Consider the following 24017-nt stretch of genomic DNA (forward strand, 5'->3'; position numbering starts at 1 on the left):
ATTTAATTTTATGTTATTTATTTTATAAAAAGCTAATACTCCGTATAATAAACTACATATGAGACATATGAATTAAATATATGAGTTTGCATGGGTTTATTGCTTAATTAGTATATTTCAAAGTTAATAACATAAATTGTGGTTAAGATTTTACTATATTAAGATGGTACTCCATACATTCAAACAAAACAAACTATCTATTGACTGTTAAGAACTGTTTCCAAAAAAAAAAAAAACCAAAAACCCCTTTTATATCTATTAAGAACTAAGCAATTATTAAAGTGAATTCTGTTTTGAAATTAGCATTTGACAACCCATTACTCCTCATATTCTTGATGGTAAGGTCGATTGCTAGTGCATAGTTCTAGGTGGATATTGATCGAAAAAAGGAATAAACAGGCTTTGTGTTGTAAAAATACACATTATTGAACTAGATATTAAACTAACAAATTTACAAATTGATAAAAAGAAAATGAGTTAAGTATAATATAAGGACCTCACTTTTTCATTTTTTTTCACTTTTAAGAACCTCTCACTTTTTTTTTCACCTTTAAGGACCTAACATTTACTTTTCGGTGGTGATTAACATCAGTTAGCTCACGTTGAGTTAAGCTGAGTTAAGCTTTGGTTAGCTAACATAAAACCATAATTACGTAGCTAATGTGTCATGGGGAAGCACACTCATTGTTTTGAATTAAGTTACCCCTATGTTTTATTCATTTTTCATACTGTATTCTAGAAGCTTTGGGTCATAGGTTTTGTTTTGTACTAATTGCAATTGATTTGTTGTTGAAAACTAGAGTGAATAATTATTTGGAATTTAAGGGTATTGATGCTAATTTGATCTATGATGGTGAGAAGAGGGGGTTTTTCGAGTATTCAAGGTTCGAGAGCCGCCATTTTTTAGGATAAGAGCTTGAGTTTGATTTAGAAGCAGACATTAATGGAGGTTCAGAAGTATTTGGGAGGGGAAAGTGAAGATGTGATTTAGGAGGAGGATTTGGAGACTATTGGCATATTAAATTTCGGTTGAACAAGAACCCTTTGATTCATAAGATTAAACGGTAATTTATCATTTATATTATTGTGATTTTAGATAGGAAATAATATTTGCTTTATTTTCTTTTGCATGTAATAGAATTATATTGTTGGTAGAACTTGTGTTGAATCGAATTTGATGCACCAAACTCATGTGGGAATTGGGAAGATTATAACTAGGGGTGTTCGCGGTGCGGTTTGGATCATAAACCGCACTAAACCGCAAAAGTGCGGTTTGTAATTTTTTCAAACCGCTCCAAACCGCACTTTTAAAAAAACCGCTCCAAACCGCACTTTTAAAAAAACCGCACCAAACCGTACCGCAAAATGCGGTTTGGTGCGGTGCGGTTTAACCGTATTTTATTAAAATTTTAATTATTCTTTTTAAAACAAAACTTTTATTTTATTTTATAATTATTAGTTTATAATTCAAATATTAAACTCTTTTTATTAACCTTTAATTAACTAATAGTTAAAGATTAGCTCATATATTTTAGTTCTTTTATATAATTCTATTGAAAATATAGTATAAAAATCGCAAATCGCATTAAAGTGCGGTTTGGTCTCAATATTTTTGGAAACCGCACCAAATCGCAAACCGCTATTTAGTCATTTTTAAAAACCGCACCACAATTTTTAAACCGCAAACCGCAACCAAACCTCAAAATTGCGGTTTGGTGCGGTCTAAACCGCACTCTGTACAACCCTAATTAGAACTAATCATTATAGTAGAAAGTGTTGCAGTAATAACGCCCTGAAGGACTCAACATTTGGAAATGAAGGTGTAACACCCCGTCTAAAACAGAAGGCGAGACGTTAGCGGAAATAACCTCGAGACGGTGATGTCACTCTAAAGGTTACGAAAAACTAAAGGGAATAAATAAATAACAAAAATTAATAAATAAAAAAAATAATAAAGAGAAAGAAATCCCAAATGAACAAAAAAAACTTTCAACGAGGCAGAACAACCTCAAATTCGACTATCTCATAAAGAGAGGTAAAGACATCAAAAGATAGTCGATAAAGCTACTAGGGAACAAACTAAACACTCTGCTCTCAGCCCCAGACTCAACAAACGCTACTGTTCACCTGCAATTAACATTTAGGTTCCACAATCAGTGGGGAGTAACTAGCAGTTCTCCCAAAACTTGTAGAAACACAAAGCTAAGCATAGTATAAAGCATAGAAGCATACATATAAATAATACAACATATATACATGTCAAACAGCTTCATAATATAGACAAGATAAACATGATAAGACACATAGATAGAAATACCAGTCAAAACATGCAACATGATTACAATACAAAAAATATAACGAATATGTATTTTGAACAAAGTAAAATATATTGCCACATAATTACAGCGTAAGAATAAATAACACCCAAAACACATCAATAAACTCATAAAAACAATAATTAACACTTTTTAAAGATTCTTTAAAAAGATTAAGAAAAATTCATGACTAAGACCTTCTCAAAAGTGTAATAATTTTGAAATAGAGGATTTTAACTTTTCGAAAACTGATCCATAGTGAGGCAAGCATATAAAATATGAACGCCGGTGAAATCCGCAGCCCACCATCAAAGGTTTGTCAGGGCGAACCTACAGACGATTCCGCAGCCGTCTGCGTCTGAGAATGGCCAAACTCCCAGTTTTCCTACTCGAATTCCGCAGCCTGAGTAGTTCCGGACGACAACAATTAACCTAGAAAATTACATCTCGAATTCCGCAGCCCAAGATGTTGGCATGTTCCAACCATTGAATTCCGCAGCCCAACGGTTGTCTTACACTCACGAATCATATAAAACAGTAAAAATAATTCTTCAAAAAAAATCATCCAAACAAACTTAGGGATCATCAACCCTAATTTAAAACACTGCAAGTTTTTACTTCTAAGACCAAATTTCAACAAAAATTCTTCAAAAGAGTTTAACTTCAAAATTCTTCAAAGTATACAAAAAAAATATTTATAAATCGTAACAAGGTGTCACTCTTATTGTCTGGATTTGGGTACGAAGCTAATCATGGTAAATTATCACAATACACTCCGTACACAACCCTTGGCGAAGCGGTGCTAAAAACAATGTTATTCTTCTTTAAAGCACAACGACGTCGACAACTTATTTAATAACCAAAAATGGCAGCAAACATACCACTTCGTTACACTTTATAAACACACTCAAACAATGCTAAAATGATAAAATAAAACTATGACATATTAATCCTTATATTAGGCAATATATACATACAAGATAAGCTTAAATTCATGACTTTAACATGGTGTAAACAACATGAAAAGGCAGCAGCCCCTAACAAGAATTTCAGCAGCATCTTGCACAACAAATCCACCCAAAACCAACCTTAAATCCATAATTAACCTTAGCCCATTAACATACATACTCTAGAAACATAATGGGCCATGATAGGCAAAAGATTTGGCATAAAAATTAGGCAATACATTACTTAAACACACTCAAATCATACTCCTCCCCAACTGAATGGCAGCAGCACCTATGCTCACACTTGACCAAATAATCTCATTCAAACTTAAAAACATGATAAATTAATTTAGGAATAAACCTAACATGATGCTATACCATATAAGGCACAAAAACAAACCAAATCAAGGGAAAATAAGGCTGAAAACGCAATGCTCAAAGACAGAAATTACAGCAGCAATTTTGTGAGACATAGTGTACATATCATGCTTAAAACCCACCAAAAACAAATACCAATTTATGGAAACAAGTCTCAATATATTTACCAATTCAAGGCATGATTATCTAGCATAAAAACCAGAAATAAAACATGAATAAAATACCCTCATTTCTCACGCACAAACAGCAAACAAACATGAAATTCTAGCACCTTGAATTACAACGAATTTCTAATCTAAACAACTCTAATTTGCACCTAGCCTTAACCTATCCTAGCCATGATTTCTAAAGCTTGGAATAGTGCTAGTTACCTCTTATATGAAGGCGATAAAAATCAGATTAAAGTGCAGCAAGGGTTGCTCATCAAAACGCCCCAAACGAAGCTCCATTCACCCCTTTGTCTTGATGTTCTTGAGTACAATTGAGTGCTCGAATTTGAGAGGAAAAGCAGCAGCAAGTTAACCACGAAAATCACCATGTTTGAGCCTTGAGATCACACAAAAATTTTGAGGGAAAGAAGGAGAGAAACAGATGAGATGCAAGCAGCGAAAAGAACGCTCAATCATCTTGTTTTGTACGTTTAAAAGAGAGGAAGAAGAAGGGTCTTGGACAGCCACTTAAAGAGGAGTAAAGGGGGTTTTATTAAATGAGTAATTAGGGAGTTTAGGCTTTACAAACTGATAAATAATTAGCCTTAAGGCTGCCGTGAAAAGGGAGAGAAATTTGGTTCATATAACCCTAACTTAAGCTACACTTATGGGCTTGATTGAATGATTAATTTAGGCTTAAGAATGAGATTAGGAAAGCTACTTATCTTAATCTATTTATTCATGAAAGTTTTAAGGGAAAAACCCGACCCATAGATAAATGCTAGTTGGCTCGAAACTAGACTAGAAAAGGAATGTAGCGGAAGGCATTTTAAAACGCGTTTAAAAACAACAATATAGATTATAATATTGATATCTCAATAATATCAACAATAATAGTGAAAATAATAATTTAAATTACAATACAGAAAATATATATATATAGTTCATATGTAACGAAAAGCGACATAAAAGATGAAATGCGAAACCAACAATATTATTCATTTATAATGACCTAAATAATTAAAGGACATTGTAATGAGTTTTATAAATAAAAGAATTAAAGAATACTTTATAAACAATACAGTACCAATTTGATAAACGAGTTCACGGAATCACCCAATACAACTTAATTTATCGATATTGATATGATTGCATGTAAAACGTTTTTAAAACTCCAAAATCATTTTATACCTATTAGATTGGTACTTTAGTCAAGGAATCACCCATGATGACCCGCATCAATCGCAATAGATTAGATATTAAAATTACATATAATTTAGTAGCACTTACTAAATTGATGCTTAAGCTTAAGGAATCACCCTGTAAGGCTAATATCAATTCAGACAAGTCAAATACATTTGAAATGATTAAAACTCAAATATAGAACCTTTTTAAAATAATAACTTTCAAACGTTAAGTCAAAATACTATAATTAGAGTCTCAAAAGGTTGGGATGACCTTTAAAATAAAGAACGATCTTAATAATTAAATTAACATTTTAATTTAGAAATTGAGATTTAAATTACAAATTAGGTTTTACAGGTTGAAACACACATAAAGTAATAGTTCGAAAATACGGGGTGTTACAGAAGGACTTAAGTTTTTAGGTGAAGCTCAGGTGAGTTAAAGTTACCGGAAAATTAACCACAGGTCCTTAAAGGTGAAAAAAAAAGTTGGAGGTCCTTAATGGTGAAAAAATAGAAAAGTGAGGTCCCTATATTATACTTAACTCAAAGAAAATTGCCAAATGGACAAAAGTCAATAGTTCATTACAATATAAAAGAAACCAATAATGGTACGATATGTAGAAATGAATTCAAAAAGTAGTGAATTCAAAAGGTACATATTTTTACGAGCGACCAAACAATCCAAAATTAAAGTGAATAAGAGGTGGAAGGTAATATGATTTGAGATATTCGTCTAATTATTAATGTGATATTTGCATAGATGGTAATTTACATATTTGAGATAAATTAGCTATTTTTGACGATACTCTAACTATTCTATAGAAAAGGCATGAGATTACCACGATTATGATTAGATGTAGAATATGTTGAGTGTGATAGATGGTAGAAAAACCATATCTCTAAATCTCTAATTAATTTTATAGATTGGAGTTATTATATAATTTCAAAAAAATGCTCTAATTATTGATGTGATATATACACAAATGGAATACTTTGTAAAGAAAGATTGGCAAGGGAATCCCACTACAAATTAAAATAAAATAAAACATAAAAAAGTATACCTATTATTATAACTTGAATCGGAACTAATTAACAGAGGAAGATCGCGTGGCCTAATGGATAAGGCGCTCGCCTCCGGAGCGGGAGATTGTGGGTTCGAGTCCCACCGTGATCGCTTAAAGTTCAATCTTTTCATCAATTACCTCTTTTCTTTTGCTATTAAGAGTAACCTCTATTTACAATTTTAGACTAATTGCACACTACTCGTATCTCATTGTACACATTTGAGTATTTGACTACCTCCTACCGTAAACGTTTTTTAAAGTTCAATCTTTTCGTTAATTAACTCTTTTCTTGTTAAAAAAAAAAAAAAAAAAAACAAATACCTCTTTTCTAAAAACTTATAATTATGGGTGATTGTTAAGAGTCACCTTTAATTACACTATGGGGACGTTTGGTTCGGAAAATGGAAATGGAATAGAAAGGAAACAAATAAGAGGTGGGAAAAGAATCATTTAGCTATTACCTTTTCATTTGTTTGGTTTAACCATAAAAGGGTATTTGTTAAGAGGAGGGTAAATGTATTTGTTACCCCAAGTTTTTGAGAAGTAACAAAGGGGTAACTATTACCCTTAGATAATGGTAATTATTACCATGCCTTCAAAACAAACACACAGTAACGCTATCGGTTTAATCGAATTCATTTTCAATTCAAAACATACACTAATCAAACACCCCCTAATTGCACACTATCTCGTTGTATACATTTGAGTACTTGACTATTACTCCATAATACTACCTCCATCATCTCATCGTATATTTCTATAAATTCTAACATGTTTTAGATATCCTAATTCCTAAGGGTTTTTTTTTTTTTTTTTTTTTTTTTTTTTTTTTTTTTGAGGCAATCCTAAGAGTTTAATACAAAACATTGAAAGTAAAAGTTTTACTTGCAAAAGTATTTTAGCTCTTTCCATTTAAAATATCTTAACGATATAAAAAAGTTTAAATCATTGTTCATCGTAATTTAATTTTTAATACTCAATATTATTTTTGCATTTCATTAACTGGAAAATGTGCAATAACCCCGAGCATTATCCGATCTCGCTTAAATTACAAATACGAGTAGTACATTAGTTAATACAGAGTAACATAACAACACAAATAATTTCACGTTATTACAATTAAGCTCAATTAATGGAGGGTGCATCAACCCCGACAATTCCACCGTGATTATGTTTGTCCCTTATAAAAGATGTGACATGTATTAACATGAGATGTGGGTACCCGTACACTCCAAACTTAAAATACATCCATTTTTTCAATCTTTGCCAAGTGCCCATTTCTTCCTCCCTTAAATTAAGCAAACAAATCCTCATTATTTCTTCCTACTTCATCTCTCCAAATCTAACTCCTTTCACTCTCAAACACACTTGAAAAAGATGGCTAAAAACCATCTTCTTCTTTCTTTCTCCTTTTTCTCAGTACTAATTCTTGCTCAAATTTCTCATATTTGTGCCAAAAACACTTCTAAATCCCCAATTGTGATCCAACCTTATATTATCGATTATCGAAATGGCACCGTTACAAAATACTACAACGGCCCGGCATCTTTTGTTCCTCCTCCTATTGATTCTCAAGTTCAATCCAAAGATATCGTCATTCCTTCACCTTCATATCACAATCTTCGGGCCCGGGTTTTTCTTCCGGCCCGACCCGACCCGAACCGGAAGCTTCCTGTTCTTCTTTACTTCCATGGGGGAGCCTTCTGCATTGGCTCCGCCTTCGGTTGGGGTGATAGTCATTACGTGGCAAAGGTCGCGGCCGAGGCCCGGGTTATTGCGATTGCTGTCGATTATCGCTTGTACCCGGACTTCACGGTTCCCGCGCCTTTGGAAGACGCATGGGCTGCCCTCGAGTGGGTGGCAGCCCATGCGTCTCGTGCCGGGCCCGGGCATGACCCGTGGGTGGCCCAGTATGGGGATCTCGGAAGGATCTTCGCGGGAGGGGATAGCTCAGGTGCTACAATAGCTCACAATTTAGCGGTTCGGGTCGGGATGGGCCACGGGCCACACCTTGCGGGTCTGTTCTTGGCCATGCCTTACTTCCTCGGGTCTAAACGGGTTCCGCTCGAGCCCAAATGGTTCCCATTTTCGCCTAATTATAAAGTATGGCCTTATGTATGCAATCATTGCAAAGGCGGGGTTAATAACAAGTTCATTAACCCGTTTGGGCGCGGGGCCCCGATCATTGCCCACCTTGGCTGTAAGAAGCTGTTGGTTTACACAGCCGAGGTGGACGAGCTTCGGGGCCGTGCGATATGGTACTACAAACGGGTTAAGACTAGTCGATGGCCGGGTCAAGCCCGATGGATCGAGGCCAAGGGACAGTCTCATATTTTCCATATATCGAAACCAGATGATCCAGCAACAACTAAATTGATTCGGGATTTATCAGCATTTGTTAATTCTAATTGAGGTTTTTGTCTTGGTGATCAAATTATGTACGGAAAAACTTTTTTATATAAACAGCCATATTGCATTGATAACATCTTGTCGACAAAGTTCGTATATTATTAAAGTTGCGAAACACTTCAAAGAGTTATTGTTGGTTACCTGGCTGGTTTTAGATAACCTCAAATTGAAAGCTATATATAGTGTTGTCTTGTGTAACTAATGTGCGTTTACGTGTTGGGAATTTGGAAGAATATAGATTAGAACATTTTGCATACGAAGTAGAGAGTACGAGTATTATTTTATGGAATTATGGCCGTCTAATATAAAAACGGAGGGAGTAATGCGTGATAAGTGAGATATCGAGAGTGTTACTCTAACTTGATTAGTTGGTTGAAAGGTTGCTTGTTGTTGGCACAATAATGCATAGTTAAAGGCTGATATTCAAAGGTTTTAGACAGTCTTGTTTTTGGTGTTCAACCTTAATTTCTTTAGTGGCCTTGCCTCTTTGTTTCTTGGCTCTTCTAATTTTCCCCACTTTTCAGGTTTTTTCCTTTTTTGTTTGTTTTGAAGTGTCTTGTACTTTAGACACGAAGCATCTTTTTCGAAAGATTATAAATGACAAATGACTATATGAGCAACTTATCAAAAAATGAGGACCTTTTGGCCTTTGACTTGAGTGGGCTTTTGACCCATGTTACACAATAACAACTTTGAACTTCATTTAATATTTTAGAATTTGGGCCAAAATGAACTTGGACCTTGATAGTTTCTAGCTTTGTATTTGGGATTTGTTGTCATTTAAGCACACAATTAAATCCTTTAGATTATTCAATCTTTAAGTTGATATTTATTCCACAATTATATTGTTACTTGCTACAAGGTAACTCTTATAGGTCTTGACATAAAGGTGATTTTACGAAGTAGTGAATCACTCATCATTAGTTAATACTTCTTCCGTTTTTTATTAGTTGACACGTTTTGACTTTAGCACTATTCACACACTTTCTTTTGACCGTATTTTGTGATTTATACGTAATGAAAAATATAGTCATGTGAGATCTTCTTAAATTCATCACGGTATATATTTTCAAAATATCAACTTTTTAGAATTTTTGCTTATCGATAATTAGAAATATTAAAGGTTGAATTTGTGCATTGGCAAACATGACTAAAGAAACATGTCAACTAAAATGAAACGAAGGAAATAGCTTTATAAGTCTTGGCATAAGGGTGATGAAGGGGAGGCTTGAAAATAGCTACTCGTAAAATGTATAATTATCCAATTAACTTTTAATATCGACAATTCTTGCAAGAAATGTACATAGGAAACTCAAGCTATAATATTCATAATAAAACTATAAAAGTACAGTTTTTTTCTTTATTTTTTGAAAGTATAAAAGTAATATAGTTTGAGTACAAATCGAGCAGCCTAAAAGTTAAATGTATAATATAGTTATCGAATAACTATTGTCAACATTGACAGTTACTTCCAAGTGCTCATATCTTCCAATTCCCATTTCTAAGAAACAATATAGTGCCCATTTCTTCCTACCTTATCTCCAACTTTAAAAATCTTTCTCCACTCACAAATACAATCAAAACACTCCTACACAACAATGGCCTTACTTACACAAAACCATCATCTCTTCACTCTCTTCTTCCTCTTAGTAAACCTACTGCTTTCTACATCTGAGGCTACTCAATCTCCAATCATACTTCAGCCTTACATTATTGATTATCGCAACGGCACCGTTTTGAGATACAATACTACCTCCCCACCCTCCATTGTCCCCCCTCCTAATGATACTCATGTGCAATCCAAAGACATCACCTTCTCCTCTTCTTCCTACCGAGATCTCGGGGCTCGAGTTTTTCTTCCAGCCCATCCTGACCCGGCCCGAAAACTCCCTATTCTTATATACTTCCATGGGGGAGCCTTCTGCATTGGCTCCCCATTCTTCATTGGTGACAGTGTTTTCGTGGCTAGGGTCGCAGCTGAGGCCCGGGTTCTTGCGATAGCCATAGACTATCGCTTGTACCCGGAGTTTACAGTACCTGCCCCTTTTGACGATGCATGGGCTGCTTTCGTGTGGGTGGCAGCCCATGCGTCGTTTAGTATTGGGCCTAGTCATGAACCGTGGCTGGCCCAATACGGAGATTTTCAGAATATCTTTGTTGGAGGGGACAGTGCAGGGGGCACTATAGCTCATAACTTGGCACTCCGGGCCGGGCTTAGCCCTGGCCTACGCTTTACCGGTCTATTCTTAGCCATGCCTTATTTTCTTGGGTCAAAACGGGTTCCACTCGAACCCAAAGGCATCGCATCTTCAACCAATTATATAGTATGGTCTTATGTTTGTGACAATTGTACAAGCGGAGTTGATAACGCGTTCATTAACCCATTTGGGCCCAGGGCCCCGAGCATTTTCCATCTTGGGTGTAAGAAGTTGTTGGTGTACACAGCCGAGGTGGATGAGCTTCGGGGCCGTGGGATATGGTACTACAAACGGGTCAAGGCAAGCAAATGGGCGGGTCAGGCCCGATGGATCGAGGCCAAGGGAGAAACCCATGTATTCCATATACTGAAACCTGAAGATCCAGCAACAACTACATTAATTCAGGATTTGTCAACCTTTATCAACACTGATTGAAGCTTTTGTCGTTGGGATCGGAATCATCATATTGTATACTTTTTTTACTTTGCATATTTGTCATGAGATTATCGCATTAACAAATTTCATTGATTAAGGGATCGTAATCTCTACCTAAGTCATGAATAATGACACTTCAATAATAAAAAGGTTCTGTACTTGTGTTGGCCTGAATGTGTGTTAATTATAACAAATACATTACACTATAATGTCTACTTATATTAGATGTTACACGCAAGGTCAATGAGCTTACTAAAAGTAATATGTGAAAGCTTGATTTTTCTTTTTGGGGTTTTGTGAAAGCTCGAATTTTAACTTAGGTCTTGTTCTCATCAAATTCATTTTAGCTCTAATTAGTTTAATTCAGTTCCTAATTTTCTTCTCTCATAATATATTCAGTTCAGCTCTAATAAATTCAATTCAGTTTAGCTCAGCTCATTTCAGTCAATGAGAACATGCCCTTACTATATTTGAAGTATGAATACTTACTTGATCATGCTTCATGTGTTAAAATAAACTGTGAGTATCACTTAGTATTAAGAAAGGTTGCTTTTTTTGGCACAAAGCATGCATAAAGCATAATTATAGCTTTAAGGCTTAAGCAGTCTTGTTTAGGTCTTCTACCTTTATTCTTACAAATTTCAATTGTAGTGGAATTTTCTTTTTGTTTTTTTGGCACTTCTTTTCTTCCTTCACTTGTTAAGTTGGTGCTGAACGTATTATTCTTTCTTCTATAAAGCTTTACCTTTTTTTATTCTATGGGGTTGCATTATATTTCTCATGTATTCATATTGTTTTGCTATCATCAAGTATCAATGCAACTATAGAATTACCTTCAAAATTTTGGTGCAACATTTTACGACATGTAGAATTATAATACACACCTTATAAAACATCTTTCTAGCTAGGTATATTTTTATCCCATACATTATTTTATCTTAATTCTTTTTTAATTCAAGGTCTCATTATATGATTTTTATGACTAAGCATTATCACATGTATAGCTTTCTATTTTACCATATTGTATGATTGTAATCAATAAATTAGGCCAGCTCGATTTAGTTCCTTCTTATCTTGATTTCCTTGCAAATTCTGAGTATTGACAATCCTCTAAAAATTTAATTAAAAAAATCATTGCCTTATAAACTGGTCGTTATTTCTAAAATGAAGATCTTTTTAGATTGTGCAAGTACTCGATCTACAACCGTTATTGTACTGTATTACTGTATCGAATTTGAAATAATCGTAGAAACAATTAACAATGGTTCGATCCAAACCCAAATTTAATTCACTTGTATTTTATACTTGCAATAAACCTAAAATTACCCAAAATAAATTAAGGCCCTGTTCTTTTGAGCTTCTGGGAAGAGCAGAGCAGATTTCAGCAGAGCACATTGAAGCAAAGCCGAGCCGAGCAGAGCAGAGCAGATTTCCTTATTATTATTATTATTATTACTACTACTACTACTGCTATTATTATTATTATTATTATTATTATTATTATTATTATTACTACTACTACTACTACTACTACTACTACTACTATTATAACTATTATTAATATTATCGCATTATTATTATAATTATTAAATATTAATTATTATTATAATACTTATTAAATATTATTTAATTATTATTTTTATTATTATTTTTATTAAAAATTAATAATTAGTATTATATTTAAATATTAGTTATTATCTTTAAATATTAATTTATATTATAAAAAATCAATTATTAGTATTATTAATATTATTAGTAATAAGTATTATTAATAATAATAATTATTATTATTATTATTAATTATTAATTATTATTATTATTATAATTCAATATTAATTATTATTTTAATAATTAAATATTAATTATTTATTATATATTATTAAATATTAATTTTTAATAATATTATTATTATTAAATATTAATTTTTAATAATATTATTATTATTAAATATTAATTATTTATTTTTTTTATAAATAAATATTAATTTTTAATAATATTATTATTATTAAATATTATTTATTTATTATTATTATTAAATATTTATCATTATTATAATAATAATTCAATACTAATTATTATTATTATTAAATATTAATTATTTATTATTATTATTATTAAATATTATTTATTTATTTATTATTATTATTATTAAATATTAATTATTATTATAATAATTCAATATTAAGTATTATTTTTAAGCAGAGCAGAGTAGAGCAGAGCAGGGCAGAGTAGAGCAGATTGAAGCAGAGCAGAGCAGAGCAACTCTAAAGAAGGGACCTAAGTTGATCAACTTATTTGACATATGTTGAAATGAAACTAATCCAAACTATATTGACTTGATCGACATATGAAACTCTTAACTACATGGTACTCAATAGTATAAAAGCACGAATGCATGATGACATATATACTTTTAGTAGTATAAAAGCGCAATGTCAAAATAATAAAACTATACTAATTAGGTGTGCCCATATACATATTTTGACATTTGGCCCGATATCTAAATTCTATTACGAGAACAACAATTGAATTTTATGTCCGTGCTTTCTTTATTATACGGAGTACATTATACACGTCAAGGTAGACAAATTTGCAATCTACGATTCCTAATACAAGAAGAAATGTCCAAACCCCGCGATAAATCAAACGATATTTGGTCGGATCCGATTTAAACAGACGCCAAGAACGAACTTGACCATTGGCGTCTTCCTCCGTTTGAAACTTTCGGACCCTTCTTCTCAACCCAGGATACAATCAACAATTTTTCTTCAATCATCATTTTTTCCAGAAAATAGAGCAACAGAGAAATCGATGAGAGAGATTGAGATGAGTTCGAATTCAGAGAAGAACAATTTGTTACCGGTTTCTGATCCCAGAAGCGACGATAAACTCTTTCGAGGTTCCGCCATGACTAAACGTGGAGCTTATGCTGCCATTTCTTACATGGCTTGTGCTGGTATTTCACCACTTTCTCTCTCCTAGGGTCAATTTTTGTGATCTTTTCCGATTGTTGCTGATTTCTATGGTATGTGATTGTAATTCCAAATGATGAATTGAATTGAATTGAATTTTGCTGATGAATTGATTTGGATTGAATTTTTTGAGGATTTTTTGTGTGATTGTGATGATTTGGATTAGTTATTTTAGGTTGGAATTTGTATTCAATTGATTGTTAATCGAATTCGACTTTGATTGACTGTGCTAAATCTATAGTTGGTTTTGAAATTGGAACTTTAAGAAAATTAGGATATTGGCTGTTGTAGGCTTACGGCAAGCAATTCTGGGATGCTCAGTAATAGTTACAGATTTGATATTAACCTGGAAGTTCTAAATTCTAGAGTTAGTTTTTGTAGATGATCATTTCTGCCTAAATTCTCTCCCTAATAAACCGGCTATGGATGTAATGGAGTTTGATGAAAGATGGAGTTTTGGCGTGGTTGTTTGAGAGACGAAATACATTGATTCAAACATTTGAGCTAAAACTTATTGGGTCTTTGTTATGGCTAAGGGTATTGAATTATAAATCCCTTTCATCTTAATAAATGTCACCAGTTTAAATAGCTTAGAAGTTTAAGAAATCTTTTGATGAAGCATTTCATACTGAAGTTAAAAATTCAGTAAACTGGATGCCTCATTCATAGGTTGGCTGGTTGGGGAAGGACCACATGGCTGAATGTTGCCTCATATGTGAAAGGTGTGTACATTGCCTTAGTAAAAATATAACCATTTTTGAAAGTATTAATCATTTAGCCCCTAATGAAGAAGGAAACTTCGAAGACGTATCATCTATTTTTAATGCATTTATGATATATAAATGCATGAATAATATGGAGGAATTTATTCAGTATAGACTATAGTACTAAAATTTTCTCTTCTTGGTTCTGCTCTTTTCTCTTTATGAAAATCTGCTCCTGCGGTTATTAAACTGAGGCAGGTCTAGGGGTGTAGGGGGGAGGGGGTGTTTGGGAACAATTGCAAGGAGGTTGTTTATATGTGGGCTAATGTTATGAAATAGACAGAAATTGAGCTGGCATTTCCTTTTTGCAGTGCTCTTGATATTGTTCAATAAGGCTGCATTGTCTTCATATAGCTTCCCAAGTGCAAATGTAATCACCCTTTTTCAGGTAAGCTGCTGCTAAAATTGTTGGTATATTCATATTTATTTATTTTCTTATAGATTGTGATGGGAGTTGTGAAGTTACTGCTTTATGCAACATAATATTGACAATTTGACATGACCTTTTGCCTTATAATATGAGAGGCTTCTTGATATTTTTGAAGGAAGAGACACGTTTGAAATGAGTAATTCCATGCTATATTTTTAGTTAAAAAAGCTAGATGGAGAGACACATTTGAAAAGAGTAATTCCTTGATATTTTTATCATTTAATGAATATCTCCTTTTTTTTGTTAGTAATCAACTCTTTGTGTGATGAGGATCTAAGTAAGCTTTCTTTTATATTTTACCGGCTTATTAGTTATGGCTAGGATTATACACTGTAAGGGAGAGTGCTGAAGGCACATTTTTTGCACATCAACGACCCCCAATTTCAACATACTCTTGACTCTCTGTTTTCAATTGTGTTTTTCTGGGGTGTGTGTTGGCGCCTTGGTGGGTTGGCAGGGTTGGGTTAGTGCCTTAGTGGTACCTGATTTGAAGCAAGTCAGGGGGCCTGAAAAATTATGGTTTTTATTTTTTATTTATTGTTCAATACGAACAGAGTAGAAATACGAACAGAGTAGAAAGCATCTATAGTGGCTAGGTTGGCTACTTCATTATCAGTCTTATTTTATTCTTATGTGGTGTGTCAAATATATTAGCTTATCCTAATACTGATTTAGTTATTCAATTATGGATAGATACATCAAGTCTCAGTTAAAAGACAGCCCACCTATGCTTAGTCAAAACTGATAATAATTACATTGCAGTCAATGTCTTGTATGTATTTTTGCTTATTCTGGATGGTAATGGTGGATCCTTAGGAAGTTTTTCCTGATTGCAAATTATCTGTTAGTCAAGCTGTTCTATGATGGAATGTTTCTTCATACATGCAGATCTATGAGGATTTCTTTTTTATTTTTTGAAAAAATACATACCTGAGAACACAATTTGATAATGTGATTTGTCTATGCCTGCAGATGGTATCTTCATCTACATTTCTCTATGTGATGAAACGCTTGAAGCTCATTTCTTTCACTGTTGCGGAATCGACTGCTCTTGATAACCCTGTAACTCTTGTTCCTTTGAAAACACTGATGCACACTCTACCTCTTGCATTTACCTATTTGATGTACATGGTATGCTTTGATGATAACTTTGTGTTTTGGAATGCATTTCTGTTTTTTTTTTTTTTTTTTTTTTTTTTTTTTTTTTTTTTTTTTTTTTTTCTTTTTCTTTTGCTTCTAATTATAACAATTTCTGTTTTCTTTTGTTTTTTTTCCATTTCCTTTGAAGTTAGTTACCATGGAGTCTGTGCGTGGTGTAAATGTTCCTATGTATACTACTCTGAGGAGGACTACTGTGGTCTTTACAATGGTTATGGAGTATGTTCTGGTCCGACAAAAGTATACTTCCTCTATTGTTGGAAGGTAAATTTTTTATTTTATTTTTGCTACTGCCCACCAGTGGTGTGGATACATATTATTTATAGGTGTTCATCTGGAATACATGAACCTTTATATTATATATTGCTTGATTGATCATCACAAGGAGATGATTATGTCTGTGATCTCATAAACAGGTAAAATTGGAAAAGATATGACAAACTCTTATTGTATAATCTCTTATTGTATCTGCTTTTGATTTAGATCATATTCTGGGAGTCTTTTTCAAGTTGCACAATTCACATCGCATCGGTGTTTGTTCATAAAGGACTTATTGCCTTACAGCAGATTGTTTGCAATAAAATTAGATTTTATTGTCTATTTTCCTTCAGCTATATGGAAAAAAACTTTCTTAGAATATTTGGTTATTAAAGAAGCTGTATGGAGTGTGGGATTGTAGTATCTAGAGTTCTATGGAGATAATGGATTTTTGGTTTCCATCTCTTTCTTTGAAGTGCTTTGTAGTCACTATTATTTTTTTGTCTTGCTGGTTCAGTGTAGGGTTGATTGTTCTTGGTGCATTCATTGCTGGTGCTCGAGATTTGTCATTTGATGCTTATGGCTATGCCGTTGTATTTCTGGCCAATATTACTACGGCTATATACCTTGCAACTATTGCTCGAATTGGTGATACATCATTATTTTTATTTCATTTTCCCTGAGTAATCTAATATATTATGGTCTGTTGATGCTTATTTAACCTTTTTTTTTCTTTTCTCAGGAAAATCCAGTGGCCTCAATAGTTTTGGACTTATGTGGTGTAATGGTGAGATTGCAGATCTTGTATAAAATAATGTACTTACAACTCACAACCTTGCTACACGATGTATCAGTTCTATGCTCTTGAACCTTTTTTTTTTGAGTGAATTTCAGGTATTCTTTGTGGACCAATATTGCTGTTTTGGACTTATGTGAGAGGTGATCTGGATATCACCTTCAACTTCCCTTACTTGTTCTCTCCTGGTTTTCTGGTACATCATAATCCCTTGATTCTTCTGTTGCTCAACTTGCATGCTTATTGCTGAAGCCTAGTGTGTTTCATTCTGCTAAAGGCTTCGCTTTGTATTATATGCATGTTTTTATCATCCTGCATGGCAAGAATATCTAAAATGCTTTCCTGATCATTGACTTCTTATAATGATTCTTATGCCACCCTATCTCACTTCCTCTTCTTGAAGGTTGTTTTGTCCTTTTCTTGTGTGCTGGCGTTCTTCCTCAACTACAGTATATTTCTCAACACCACTCTCAATTCAGCACTAACACAGACAATTTGTGGTAACCTGAAGGTATATACAGTTGCCTTTTGTTGCTTTTGCTATTTCGCCGGGTTCCTCCGGTTTATTTAAACATAATAGAAAACTAGAAAAAGTTGATGGATCCATGCACACTTGAATCAAGTCCCACAATTACTGACAAGACGATAGTGACTGTGAAACAGCCTTGCACAAACTCTCTTTATCTGTAAATTAATTTTCTGTGGTGGTTGGGTGGGTTGGGGTGTTGCAGCTGCGGGAGGTGAGCTCATCCTCTTGGTGGTGAGATCAATAGGTAGATAAAAGGGAATGATAATAAAAATACGTGAGTTAAACATGCATACAGAGAACAAGGGCCTTAACTCTATTCCTTTTCTATTGTCTTATAATCAATCACCTTTGTTGCTTCAAATTATGCAATGTACTTGAAAAGTACAAGTATCTGATTTCCATACTGTTATTTTGTAGGATCTTTTCACCATTGGACTTGGTTGGATAATATTTGGTGGATTACCTTTTGATTTGGTGAGTAAAATAGAATTTCTGTTTCGGTTTAAGATCTTTATATGAGAATATTGTCTTGAGTAAATTGGTAATGACGTTGTGCATTATGCTTGCAGCTGAATGTTATTGGACAGGTTCTGGGTTTTCTGGGATCTGGTTTGTATGCCTACTTTAAGCTGATTGGCAAGTAGCCTTTTAGGGCCATTGCTTATTACAACGGACGGCTATTCTTTTACTGCTGAGTGCTGGCTGTGGTTGCTGTCGCTCGTTTAAATATGCAGTCGCTTGAATTCCAATAGGAAATACATTTGATAACATGAAGCTAGAAAAGCTTGACAAGCAGCTAGGGTTTGTCAATGACAGTAGGACTGATTCTGTTTGAGCAACAGTTGTCTTCCCTAATTACGGTCAATTATTAGGAGTATATCAGAAGGAAATTGAACTCATGAGCACTGATCTGCGGCTACATCAATTATTTTATCAAATTGGTGATTTCTAGGTTTAGTTATTTCTACTCTTTTAGTCTTTTTTTTTTCCTCTTCCCTGGGCAAAGTTTTTGGTAAATATTGTAGTTCTTTTGCCCATGTATTTCCTGTACTCTTTGTGATAAACTGCTAAAAAGATTTGGCTTGAGTTGAGATTTGCCTATTTGGGCTACTCCTTCAGAGATTGTTCCTTCAGAGATTGTTTTTGGTATTATTTCTTTGAATCCGATCTACTTATACAAAATTCTCTAATGGAAGTAGTTTTGAATGAAGGGGAACAGTTAGTATGAAATGATCAACAATTTTTTAAAAGATAGAAATGATGTACTAATATTTCCAACCACATGATAAGTATCCCATATTTTGATGCCATTAGCATTCTCAATAATGGTTTCTTCCTTCAACCCATCATTTGCGTATCATTATACAAATTATTTTTTAGGGTTTGTTTGACTCTTTGGATTATTTTTTGAGTACAATAAAATTTACGCATAATAGCAAAATAAATCAAAATTCTGTCTCTTTTCTCAAAGCCTTTTACTTTCACACTAAATTGAATTATAGAAACCATATTATCGAGGTCTTCTTGTAAGTTGAGATCATCTTATCTCCTGCTAATCAATTCAGTGGCAGCATATATTTCAATTTAAATAAGGAGAACATATTCGAATTAAGCAAATGACATGTGAGTTGTTTGACGTTTGAATTGACGAACTTAATTGCACCACATTTATTCAAATCTCAAATAAACTGAAATGTCTATCATACACTCGGATATAAAATACATATTGAGCGACATATACGGCTTAAACAGTAAATCCACACTCGTAGCCCAAAAAGGAGGAGTATTATATATATTAAAAAAAAAAAAGCGCCTAAATAAATTAGTGTACTAAGTTGGGCAATGAACAAAGGCAGGCATAAAAAACCAGGCACCATTCGCATCATCATTCATCACCTTCCTTCTACTCTGATCCTCTCTATATTTTCTCTCTCCTCTTTCTCTTGCTATATCAGAAGAATCACCACCCAATATTACATTGCCTTTCTTCGCCCTAAAACCAAAGCAAATCCAATCTTCGCAATCTCATATTACTCTATTTTATCCTCCTTATTGCGTGTTTCTCTCATCTACGAATCCTCCTTAATCCGCCATTAAAGCTCTGCTTCAAAGAACAAAGAGAGAGAAATAGGTAGAGGAAGGAGAGAGAAACCTGTTTTTGGTGTTTGTTGCTGTCAACTTCATTGATTATGCGAAGATTAAGCTTCAAGGCGGCTAACAGAGAGGATGAATTGTTCGGCAAACGCGAAGGTAGAAAAGGTGGATTGCAGTTGTCTAGGGTTCCGTTTGAGGCGCCTCCGTCGTCGTCGTCGTCGAAAGGTCGCCGGAGTTTTTGTCGGAATTCGTCGTCGGTTTCAACGGCGTTGTCGATTGTGAGTTCCAGGAAGAGTTTTTCGTATGATAAGCTTTCTCAGGTTCCCATTCATCTCACCATTTTCAAATTGGATGGCTCCTCTTTCGGTATCTTTCTCTCTCTCTCACACATTTTCATCTCATATTGTTGTTTTCTAATGTTGTAATTTAATTTCATGTTCAATTGGAATATTGCAAATGATATGTGATATATGGATGTTCTATTTGTTTCGGAGAGTGGCGATTGTTGAATTTTCAGCTATTGCTAGGTTTAATTGTTTGAGAGTGATGTTAATCTTGATGATTTCTTGGTAGTTTTCGTGTTGCCTCGCCATCAATTGTGATGCAGTAGGACTTTTAATCGAAATTGAGACACTAACAAAAGGAATTATATGTGATTTTGTTATTAGATTATTGAATTTCTGCATGTCGTCCTATTTTTTTTGGTTTGGTGAATTTTAAGGCATTTTGTGTTATGCTTGGAATTTATTGTCATGGAGAGTGGAGGACATTTGAAGGAACTTGTGATTTGTGTACAATGAATTACGTTTGGAAGACCGGTTATAGTTTGATTTTGATGTGGATAGTCGAATACAGATCTTCTTAAGGAATAATGTGTTATATTCAAAGTATTGTAGGCTTGGCCTATAGTGTATTGTGTTTGATTAGATTATGAGGTTGTTATTGAACGGTTTTGTAGGAATTGAGGTCGTAAAGATGGCTACGATATCTGATCTCAAGCAGGCAGTGGAGAGCTATTTCAGTAATTTGCCTACTGCTGAAACTGGCAAGATTTCGTGGTATGAAATTTTATTTACACATACAGCTTTATATTCATGATATTTTCTCCCAACTAGCTCTGATTAACCAATTATGTTTTACCTATTTCTGTTGATAGGCGACATGTATGGACACAATTTTGCTTATCTTATTGTGGTCAGAAGCTACTAATTGACAGTGAGTATCTCAGGAATTTTGGTGTCAGGGATGGTGATGAGGTATGTTTGCTTACATACTCTTTAAAACTTTCAGTGCTCTGACATTTTTGTTGCAAGCAGCATGGGAAATTATGCCATTTTGATGTTGTAAATGAAAGTGAATCACATAGAGACTTGATCCTTTCTAAAACTTTACCTTGGTTGTTTTCAACTGTATATACACTTTCCGTTGTTGTCTACAGCAAAGCAAAAATCTACTTTCATATTAGTTACAATAGGTTTTCTCAAGTGAAATTGAGAAGTCTTAAATTTTTAGCATGTTTTGTGTTGCCAGTTAATGGTAGCTAATTTGGATTTCAATTTGAGTCTACTTAGTGTAATGTATAGCAGGGAGGTAGCACCTGTGAGCCATTTAATTTGTGGTAGTTGATTGCTTATAGACCAGCTTTTAGCTCGAATGTGATGATAAGGATGTTCCCTAATTACTTTGTCGATGCAAGATATTCTATTCCAAATAACTTTTAGAGCATGTCACTAGTTTTCCTTTTAGTGAGTATAAGTTCTCAATATAAGCTTGGATTGCACTGCATTCTTGCCTCATTGGTTCTAATTAGCATAGGTGAGGACTACTATCTGAACCTCTTTGTTGGTTATACATTCCATGATAAGCTGTTGTTGAAGATGTTTTGTTGCTTCTATATCTGGAGAAACAATCTCTTGTAAATTGATATAGGTCATCTTTCGTCTTTCTATATGTTGGTTTATAAATTTTGTTTTTTTATTTCATTTTTAAAGAGAATTGGAAATGGATCTATTGTAATTTGTTTAACTGACATAAACTCCTGAGGCTCATATGGGCTTCTCTTAAGTTTCTCTATACATGCAGTTGTTTCTGAAACTGTACCGTGTTGGTCTTCTTGGCTGTTAAATTTTTCTTATTAGTCCTTCGTAGAAGGTTTAATAGTATTGATACTAATGCTTCAGCAATATAGAGTTAAGTGCTTTTATGTTGTCTTGGAGGTTGTTTGATGTTTGTAACCTATCTTGATAAGTTATTTACTAGTATTCTGTAAATTTAGTTCTTTCTATATGTGTCTTCTTGACGTCTGAGTGGATTACCCTGTGAGGTCTTCCTCCTTCTTTGTGCTGACTTGACCTTACTTGATGTTTGCAGCTTCGTTTTGTTCGGCATGTGTCCATTGCTTACAATCTCATAAAGAAGAGATCTAGAAAACGAATAGAAGCTTCCAAGCCTTGCACGACGTAAGACTTCATCTATTGCTCTTTCCATATTTTTTGCTTTATCCCATGGCTGCAATATAATGTTACAACTATATGGAGTTAAGTGGTCTTAAAGGTGGCAAATGCGTACTTTAGGATGTTTAGGTAGTGGTTCTATTATCTAGGCGGTCATTTCTAAGGCATTGGGTTGTTTGTCTTGCTGGTGTTTCTGTATAACACTGCCTCTAGCGACAGATTTTTGAAGCATGCTGCTCTTTAGGTCCGGTCAACTTAAAGAAAAGATCATGAAATACTTTGCTCCTTTTAATTACATTTTTGTTGGTCGTCACAGGATGAAGAATAAACAATTTTTATGACGGTTTTTATACTTGCTGAAAAGCAATCACTCCCTTAAAGTACACAGATTCATTGAATTTTTTTTTTCAAGAATCTACAATATATTTTGTCTGAAGACTGTATGAAATTCTTAGTGCTTCTTGATTAGTAGACCATCCGATGGTAATAGAACTGGCTTTGTGGCAAGCAATTAATCAACGTCTCTCACTTCTCCTTAATTCTAAGGACTAAGGTTCTCTTTATTGCACTCTAGATCAAGGAAAACGAATGATTAGGGTGTTCTGTCATGCAGAACAGAGAACAAAGAAGAGGAAATATCAAAAGTAGAGGAGGCCTGTGATGATCAGGAGAACCTAAGCTGTCAAGTTGAGGATAACTCGAGCCGCAGTGAATCTATGCTCTCTCATTTATTCAGAGGGTGGTTTTTGTATTCAAAAGTTCCCAACAATGATCAGCTGAAGTTCGAAAGGCAAGCCAATCAATCAAGGTGGACAGGTACTGGTGGCATAAGAGGTTGGTTTCATTTTTCTGATAAGAGACACCCCCGCTATTCTTCCAGAGTCTCGCAGGTAGAAATTTGAGTGGCATTACTTTCATGGAAATACCTCTGCTGGAATGGCTTCTCTTGGACATAGTCATGTATAAACATAATACCACAAAAAAGTTGTATACACATTCATACCACGGGAGTAATTCAAGTGCTTGGTAGAGCATAAGACCCAGTTTTAGGATCAGTTCCTCATACTCGAATCTACATTTGTAGCATCTGACACATTGTCACTTGCAAACAAGCATCAATGAAAATTTTAAACTCCAATTTATAGCCTTCAATCTGCATTTTCTGTCATTTGTTTGCAATCATTTTATATGACTTGAGTATGTTTAAGATGGTAACAGTTTAGAAGCGTTTTAACTTTCAAGTGCAGTTTGTCAAGTGAGGAATCATTTACAATAGAGAAAAGGGTTCTGAGAATATCCACTTTGTTACTTAAAAAATCTCAGGTGACTACAAATCTAAAACTAAAAGTATAATCTCTTGTTACAAGAGTGAACAAAGCTACGAAGTACTCCATATTATTTATATCTGCTTTGCAAAAGAGGTGATTTTCAATGTCGAGTAGAATTGTTTTCTAGTTTTCTGTTTTTGGTGGTTAAATTGG

General features: G+C 33.9%; 2 protein-coding genes, 1 non-coding gene and 2 pseudogenes across 3 annotated transcripts; all 5 read left to right on the top strand.

The window, feature by feature from the left end:
• The first annotated feature begins 6077 nt into the window (after nucleotides 1-6077).
• On the top strand, nucleotides 6078-6150 carry TRNAR-CCG (transfer RNA arginine (anticodon CCG)). Its single transcript has one exon. It is a non-coding gene; the product is annotated as a tRNA-Arg (tRNA).
• A 1157-nt stretch (nucleotides 6151-7307) lies between these two features.
• LOC145592582 (2-hydroxyisoflavanone dehydratase pseudogene) lies at nucleotides 7308-8637 on the top strand (annotated as a pseudogene).
• Nucleotides 8638-9920: 1283 nt separating this feature from the next.
• On the top strand, nucleotides 9921-11370 carry LOC145592584 (2-hydroxyisoflavanone dehydratase pseudogene; annotated as a pseudogene).
• Nucleotides 11371-13541: 2171 nt separating this feature from the next.
• Nucleotides 13542-19141, top strand: LOC145592585 (UDP-N-acetylglucosamine transporter UGNT1-like). Its single transcript, XM_081649085.1, has 10 exons — nucleotides 13542-14038; nucleotides 15130-15206; nucleotides 16221-16379; nucleotides 16537-16670; nucleotides 17182-17312; nucleotides 17407-17451; nucleotides 17559-17656; nucleotides 17864-17971; nucleotides 18407-18463; nucleotides 18559-19141. The coding sequence occupies exons 1-10, from the start codon at nucleotides 13894-13896 to the stop codon at nucleotides 18631-18633; spliced, it is 1029 nt and encodes a 342-aa protein (XP_081505211.1). The 5' UTR covers nucleotides 13542-13893; the 3' UTR covers nucleotides 18634-19141.
• Nucleotides 19142-19846: 705 nt separating this feature from the next.
• LOC145592586 (uncharacterized) lies at nucleotides 19847-23674 on the top strand. Its single transcript, XM_081649086.1, has 5 exons — nucleotides 19847-20449; nucleotides 21042-21141; nucleotides 21240-21339; nucleotides 22454-22542; nucleotides 23150-23674. Exons 1-5 carry the CDS (start codon nucleotides 20179-20181, stop codon nucleotides 23436-23438), a joined length of 849 nt encoding a protein of 282 aa, XP_081505212.1. The 5' UTR covers nucleotides 19847-20178; the 3' UTR covers nucleotides 23439-23674.
• The last annotated feature ends 343 nt before the right edge of the window (nucleotides 23675-24017 follow it).

Source organism: Chenopodium album, chromosome 18 (genome assembly GCF_948465745.1).
Source record: "Chenopodium album chromosome 18, dcCheAlbu1.1, whole genome shotgun sequence".
Lineage (NCBI taxonomy): Eukaryota > Viridiplantae > Streptophyta > Magnoliopsida > Caryophyllales > Amaranthaceae > Chenopodium > Chenopodium album.

What these genes read in the sequence shown, in the direction of transcription:
- LOC145592585 (XM_081649085.1), top strand. Translation starts at nt 13,894, where the DNA reads ATGAGAGAGATTGAGATGAGTTCGAATTCAGAGAAGAACAATTTGTTA. An exon ending in TTACCTATTTGATGTACATG is followed by an intron (nt 16,380 to 16,536) that starts GTATGCTTTGAT and finishes TTTCCTTTGAAG; the next exon opens with TTAGTTACCATGGAGTCTGT. An exon ending in ACTTCCTCTATTGTTGGAAG is followed by an intron (nt 16,671 to 17,181) that starts GTAAATTTTTTA and finishes TTGCTGGTTCAG; the next exon opens with TGTAGGGTTGATTGTTCTTG.
- LOC145592586 (XM_081649086.1), top strand. Translation starts at nt 20,179, where the DNA reads ATGCGAAGATTAAGCTTCAAGGCGGCTAACAGAGAGGATGAATTGTTC. An exon ending in GAAACTGGCAAGATTTCGTG is followed by an intron (nt 21,142 to 21,239) that starts GTATGAAATTTT and finishes TTCTGTTGATAG; the next exon opens with GCGACATGTATGGACACAAT. An exon ending in GCTTCCAAGCCTTGCACGAC is followed by an intron (nt 22,543 to 23,149) that starts GTAAGACTTCAT and finishes TCTGTCATGCAG; the next exon opens with AACAGAGAACAAAGAAGAGG.